Source organism: Myotis brandtii, unplaced genomic scaffold, assembly GCF_000412655.1.
Source record: "Myotis brandtii unplaced genomic scaffold, ASM41265v1 scaffold130, whole genome shotgun sequence".
Taxonomy (NCBI): domain Eukaryota; kingdom Metazoa; phylum Chordata; class Mammalia; order Chiroptera; family Vespertilionidae; genus Myotis; species Myotis brandtii.
Window position 1 is genome coordinate 283,632 of NW_005354596.1, and position 6,501 is coordinate 290,132.

The following is a 6,501-nucleotide window of genomic DNA, read 5'->3' on the forward strand; positions in this document are numbered from 1 at the left end:
GGTGCCCTGCAGCCTCTCCCTCCTCTCAGGGGTCCCGGCTGGCTGGCAGGGGCCATCGTGACGTGGCGGGGGCACCTGACAAAACTGCTGACGACACCGTACGAGCGGCAGGAGGGCTGGCAGCTGGCGGCCTCCAGGTTCCAGGGGACGCTGTACCTGAGTGAGGTGGAGACGCCGGCTGCTCGCGCGCAGAGGCTCGCCCGGCCGCCGCTCCTCCGGGAGCTGATGTACATGGGGTACAAGTTCGAGCAGTACATGTGTGCAGGTGAGCGTTGACCCTGCTCTGCAGGCCCCCCACTCCCCCAGAGACTGTGAGCCCCCACCCTGTTGCTGCTTCTCTCTGTACAGACAAACCTGGAGGCTCCCCCGACCCCTCTGGGGAGGTTAACACCAACGTGGCCTTCTGCTCTGTGCTACGCAGCCGCCTGGGAAGCCACCCTCTGCTCTTCTCGGGGGAGGTGGACTGCACAGACCCCCAGGCCCCATCTCCGCAGCCCCCCACCTGCTATGTGGAGCTCAAGACCTCCAAGGAGATGCACAGCCCTGGCCAATGGAGGAGCTTCTACAGGTTCAGGAGGGGGTGGGCGGGCCAGGGCTGAGAGCTGACAGCTGGGACAGGGACTTGGGGGAAGAGGAGGGGGCGCCCCCCTGACGCCTGTCTTTCCTTACAGACACAAGCTCCTGAAATGGTGGGCTCAGTCATTCCTCCTGGGCGTCCCCAACGTTGTCGCTGGCTTCCGCAACCCGGAGGGTTTCGTCTGTTCCCTCAAGACCTTTCCCACCATGCAGATGTTTGAACACGTCAGGGTAAGGCGGTGGTACCTGAACCCCCACGCCAAGACCCCAGGTCCCCTCTCCCGCTCCTGCCCTCACTCGTTTCTGCCTCCTCCTCGGCCCTCTCCAGAATGACCGTGACGGCTGGAACCCTTCCGTGTGCATGAACTTCTGTGCCGCCTTCCTCAGCTTTGCCCAGAACACAGTCGTCCAGGACGACCCCAGGTGAGGCATTCTGCTCTGCCCTCCCCTCTGGGTCCCAGGAGCCCGGCCTCCAGCCCTCAGCTGCTGACTCCGTCTTCCCCTCAGGCTTGTCCACCTCTTCTCCTGGGAGCCTGGCGGCCCAGTCACCGTGTCTGTACATCGGGACACACCCCATGTCTTCCTGCCCACATGGTACGTGGAAGCCATGACTCAGGAGCTCCCATCGCCCCCCCAAGACACCGTCCCCTAAGGACTTATACTTCAGGGGGGCTGGTCCTGTCTCTGTGCAGTTAAAGGCAGATTTCTAGGTGGTTCTCCCTGCTGTGTCTTTGAGCTGTCACCCTGCCCAGCACCTCCAGTACACACAGGCGGTTTGCTGTTTTATTATTTTCCCATGGGGGTCATTCACTGAGTATAGAGGCTAGCTGCAAAGACGATGTCCCTCCGCAGCAGGGTAGCTGCCGTCTCCATCTTGGCACCCAGCACAGGCTCGCCTACCAGGCGGGCCGCCCCTCGCAGTGAGCGACACATCTCGGCCAGGCGCTGGATGCAGCGGACCACCAGGCCCTCGGGCGTCCCCGAGAGCCCTGCCAACTCCGAGAAGGGCTGTGGGGGAAGCAGGGTGGGGACTAAATTTGATAGACCTGGGCAGGCTCTCCCCAACCGTCTGCAAAACCCGAAATCCAGTTACTCACCATGCCCCGGGCCCACTCGTACACAACCCCGACCAGCCCGAAATTCAGCTCCCCTACAAATTCTTCCACTGTCTGGTTCAGGCCACAGGCCACCTGGACCTCACCAATCCGCTTGGCCACAGCGCGGACACGTTCCACTCCCTGCAGGTGGGGAAGGACAGGTTAAGACCCCCTTCCTGCTCCAGGACTAGGGAGGCTCAGATCAAGGAAGAAGCCATTCCAGCTCTTCGGGGCACGTACAGGGTTGGAGAGGTCACGGGGGACCCTGGGAGTGGGGCCTGGGAATGCTGCAGCCCGGGGAGGGGGGGCCCAATACCTGTTTGAGGGTACTTGGGAGCTGCTCCCCAGTGTCCCCGGGGCTCTGGCAGACCAGGCCGGAGAGCAGAGCTGCTATCTCCTCCGGCCGCAGGGCACTCAGAGCGTTGTCGAACATGAGCTCGGTGAGGAGCAGCTCATGGCTGCTCATGGCACAAGCCACGCGCCCCGCCAGCTTCACCGTGCCCGCCTCGTCTACATAGCCCAGAGTTCGGAGCACCTGGACGGAAGATGGCGGGTGTCGGAAGCCTGCTGTTCTCCCTCACTAGCCCCCCACACTGCTCTCACCTCTACTCGCTGGTGGTACTCGGGGAGCAACAGCAGCGACTGGTCTGACAGCAGGAAGCGCAGCCGCTCTATCTCCTTCTGTAGCTGCCTTCGCTCCTGCAGCTTCAGGTACTGTGGAGAGCCACAGCAGGGGCGGGTCAGCTCTCCCTCCCCTCCACGGGGCTTGAGGACCAGGGCTGACATGGGGGTGGGCAGCCTACAGGGGACCAGAGAGAAAAGGCTTAAAGCTGGCATCCAGGGCCCTACCTGGGCAGGGAAACGGGGGCTGTGCACGCACTGAGCCCCCCGGATCAGCTCCTCCAGCTTCCGGGCCCGGAGTCCCCCCTCAACCACTGACACATCCTTAAGCTGCAAGTCGTTGACAGGGTCAAGGGTAGGGGGTCCTGCCGGGTGGGCCTGAGCCAGGCGCAGCAATTCCTGGGCAGCAGCGGTCACAGCAGCGAGGGGAGGGTCCTTCCTGAGGAAGGAGCAGGTCCTGAGATGGGCTGCGGGCCTCCCAACCCTGCCTCCCACTCCCCCCCACGTGGTCCCTCCCCGGGAAAGGGGCCTCCCCAGCATCGGACTTGAATTTCAGCTGCTGCCTCCTGCTGAAGTCCTCCAAGATCTTCTCCCCGTTCACCCGGAGCACTTTGGTGGTGATGGCAGCCACGTCTCCGGGCTGGAGCTTGGCCACAGTGTGGTCACAGGGCCCTGTGAAAAGGGACGAGCAGGGTCAGACCTCGCCCTGAACCCAGGTGCCCTGCCTTCACTGCCCTTAGGGACCTGGGCATCTGCCCCTCTCACCTTCAGGCAGGAACAGTTTGAATCCCACCAGGTCCTCTGGGTAGGGCACACCTGGGGAGGCCGAGCGCCTCTCCTGTGGGTCCTCAGACACGGGTTTATCACACAAGACCAGAGTGGTGAATGCCCTGCTGGTGGAGTTCGAGGAGACCTAGGGGCGGGGAGGCCGGGACAGGGAATGAGAGGAGTGGACAAGGTCGAGAGCAGGTCCCATCTCAGGCAGGGATCCCGGAGCAGCCACGCAGAGCCCACCAATGCAGACCACGTCAAGCAGGCGGGTTGGGGGGCGGGGGAGGGCAGAGGGCACGAAGTGGTGGTGATGGGAGGAAAGGAAGGCAAGAGGGAAGATGAGGGCACTGCCGAGTGTAACCTGCTCCTCCCTCGGGCCCAGATCCCCGGCATCACCTGCAGGATCACACCCAGTGCGTTGTGATGCTCCTGAGTCTTCACAACCACCACCCTCCCGGCCGAGAGAGACTTCAGCCCGTTGACAGACTCCATGACACGTCGCTGAGGAGCGGGGATGTGCACACGGATGAAGGAGGCAGAGTCAGGGATGCAGGGACCAGTTCAGGGGCGCCCAGAGTGCCGCCCTGTCTTCCCCTCCTCCGTCTCCCCAGCACCCCTGCTGACCTGGATCAGGCTGCGGGTCTCTGTCAGCTCCTCTCCCCAGCTGTAATACTCGGGCAGGTCCACCAGTTGGCCGGTCAGGTCAGGCTCCTCCAAGGCCCCCAGCTTCTTGGTTAATTCAGCCAGAGCCTGTTCGTGGGCCTGGGCAGAAGCAAGGGCAGGGGTGCAATGAGTCTCCAGGCTCAGTCGGCTACATCCCCACCCGCAGCCCGCTGGCCTCCGCATGCCCACCTCTCCCCAGCCTGGCTTCCCTCGTCCAATGTCCAGGCCAGGGTACTGGTCACCCGACCCCTCACCTTGCTGTCCTTGCGGGATGGAAACTCAGAGAAGCTCCTCTTCATCATGTCCTCCACCCTGAGGGCGTCCACCCGCAGCAGGTTGAGGATCATGGTGTACGTGAGGCGGAACTGAGACTGCAGCTGCGATGGCTTACCCTGCGGGGAGCGGGGAGACCAGGCTGGGCCCGCAGCTCCCCAGCCAGCCCTCTGCGGACCACCCTAGACAAGCTGCCCGCTCACCGCTTCTGCCAAATAAGGGAGCAGAACTGATGGAGTCACAAGGCCCTGCTAGCGCCACACTCAGTGCGGGATAGAGCGAGACCAGGTCTCGCCCTTGGATCTGCTCGCTCCCACCAGGGCTTCCCCGGGCAAAGGAAATAGTAGACAGAAAGGAGGGGGCAAGGGCCGGAGAGGGAGCCGGCGGGCGGGGCTGGGCCTCGTGTCTCACCGTCATCATGCGGTGCAGGTCCACCATCTCGGGCACGCGGCCCTTGCAGAGCAGGATGACGGTGCCCGTGGGGTCCAGTCCCCTGCGGCCCGCGCGGCCCGCCATCTGCACGTACTCCCCGGGGAGCAGGTCCCGGAAGGCGTTGCCGTCGTGCTTTCGCATGGAGTCAAACACCACCGTTCGGGCCGGCATGTTGACACCCATGGCAAAGGTCTCTGTGGCGAACAAGACCTGGGACGCGGGAAGAGAGATCAGCACAGGCCACGCAGCCACCCCCCGCCTCACTAGCAAGGCCATGTAGGCAGCTGGCGTGGTCCAGGTCGTAACTCAGGAGCCCACTCCACTCAGGGCAAATGGATAGAGCGGGGACGATCACTTCCCTCATTCATTTACTTGGCTATCTATTCCTTTCTTGGTGCCCCCACATCCCACCCCCATGCCCCCACTGTCGGTCGTCCGATGTCTCTAATGAGTATCGTTTTGTGTGAATGTGTTCTTACACGTTGTCTTGTGTGCATGTAATTTGCAATTCACATTGAAAGCAGTTGTGTATCTCCCGTCTCCTTACTTCTTTTCCTCCACATGGTGTTTTCAGCACCCACCTGTCCCTGTGGTTATACCTAACCCCTCGCTTCCAACTGCGGCAGGACAGTGGGGAGCATCCCTACAGTTACCCAGCTGCTCTCCCCGAGGGGCAGGGACCGATCCCTGCCAGACGAGCCAACAAAGAAAGAGCAGACATGTTTCCCCCTGGGCCCGGGTGAGGACTTCCTTGTGGCTTATATTCAGGAATGGAATTGGGTCAGAGTATGTTATACCTGCTCTGGCCTAAGGAAAGCCAGGGTCCACTTGACTGGCCACCCTGTGCGAAGGGTCCTAGAGTCCTATGCAGGCAGACCTCACTTGATTGCAATTCGCAGATACTGCGTGGCCATCAACATGGGGGCAAGACCCTCCACCAGCGAAAAGGTTACAATTCACTGAAGGCTCAGAAGATGGGGAGCATTTGTAACACTATTCTCTAAAGTACGTACATTGTTTTTAGACACAACGCTTTGTACACTTAACAGAGTTCAGTATGGTGTCAGCATAACTTTTAAGTGCACCGAGAAGCCAAAACACCCGTGTGACTCGCCATAATGCGACACTTACTACGGCGGTCTGGGACCCAGCCCGCAATGTGCCGAGGTCTGCCTGTGGCTGTGGCAGCTTTTGGCACTAGCCAGTTCCCTAAGTTTCACCATCTAATCACTGAACTCTTATCTCGTGAGTTTCAATTTGCATTTTTCTGATGACAGCGTCTATGCTTGCTAGCTTTTTGGGTTTCTCTTCTGAACGCATCCCAGTTTAAGATGAGGACCCTAAAGTCTGGGAGATTAAGAAGCTGCAGAAGGGCCGCAGGGAGGAGGCGGCGTGCACCTTGACCAGGCCGCGGCTGAAGAGCATCTCCACAATTTCCTTGAGGATGGGCAGGATGCCGCTGTGGTGCACGCCCAGGCCTCGGTGCAGGAGCTCCGACATGTGCAGCACCTGCGGGGACCGAGGCCGTGGTCAGGGAGGGCGTCGAGCACCCACCCCACCAGCCTCCGAGCCCAGGGCCCTCCACACCTGGGGCAGCTGCCGGTCGGAGCCGCGGAGGCGAGCAAGGCAGCGCTGCAGGAAGAGGTGAATCTCGCTCTTCTCTGAACTCGTGGTGAGGTCCAGGGAGGTGAGGCCCGAAGCCTGCTCGTCACAGCGGCCCCGGGAGAAGGTGAACACCACCACGGGCAGCTGCGCACGGGTGCGGAGGGAGGCCAGGAGGGACAGGTACACACCGCGGTCCTGGGGAAGGGGGTGCAAAGGCACAGGTGGAGTCACCGGTGGGGGAGAGAAGGAAGTGTCAGCGGGGGCAGTGCTCACAGCGCAAGTCTGATGCCCCGGGGGACGAAGGAAGCAGCAGGTGGTGAAAGGTCTGGAGCCTGCTGGTCCTCACCTGTGCAGGCCCCCCCTGATGCGTGGGCTGCTTGGCCCCAAAGGTCTGGGCGTGTTTGCTCATCCTCTCCTTCTTGGCCTCCACAGCTGCATAGTACCTGGGTGTGCGGAGGACGGC

At 61.9% G+C, this 6,501-nt stretch overlaps 2 protein-coding genes across 2 annotated transcripts in view; one reads left to right on the plus strand and one right to left on the minus strand.

Annotated features, from left to right (window-relative positions):
- DXO (decapping exoribonuclease) overlaps positions 1–1,362 on the plus strand; it is a gene marked incomplete at its 5' end in the record, with an annotated part of 1,778 nt that extends 416 nt beyond the window's left edge. Inside the window, 6 exon segments of the mRNA XM_005859915.2 lie at positions 30–265; positions 349–568; positions 672–807; positions 905–999; positions 1,084–1,204; positions 1,206–1,362. Coding sequence (XP_005859977.1) covers positions 30–265; positions 349–568; positions 672–807; positions 905–999; positions 1,084–1,204; positions 1,206–1,286 — 889 coding nt within the window.
- SKIV2L (SKI2 homolog, superkiller viralicidic activity 2-like) overlaps positions 1,338–6,501 on the minus strand; it is a 9,824-nt gene continuing 4,660 nt past the window's right edge. The window contains exons 15-28 of the mRNA XM_005859850.2: positions 6,385–6,482; positions 6,021–6,233; positions 5,832–5,942; positions 4,413–4,643; positions 3,983–4,120; positions 3,690–3,827; positions 3,462–3,566; positions 3,060–3,207; positions 2,840–2,966; positions 2,523–2,733; positions 2,277–2,387; positions 1,990–2,208; positions 1,674–1,814; positions 1,338–1,584 (exon numbers count right to left, since the gene is read on the minus strand). Coding sequence (XP_005859912.1) covers positions 1,384–1,584; positions 1,674–1,814; positions 1,990–2,208; positions 2,277–2,387; positions 2,523–2,733; positions 2,840–2,966; positions 3,060–3,207; positions 3,462–3,566; positions 3,690–3,827; positions 3,983–4,120; positions 4,413–4,643; positions 5,832–5,942; positions 6,021–6,233; positions 6,385–6,482 — 2,192 coding nt within the window. The 3' untranslated portion in view covers positions 1,338–1,383. The remainder of the gene's footprint in view (positions 1,585–1,673; positions 1,815–1,989; positions 2,209–2,276; positions 2,388–2,522; positions 2,734–2,839; positions 2,967–3,059; positions 3,208–3,461; positions 3,567–3,689; positions 3,828–3,982; positions 4,121–4,412; positions 4,644–5,831; positions 5,943–6,020; positions 6,234–6,384; positions 6,483–6,501) is intronic.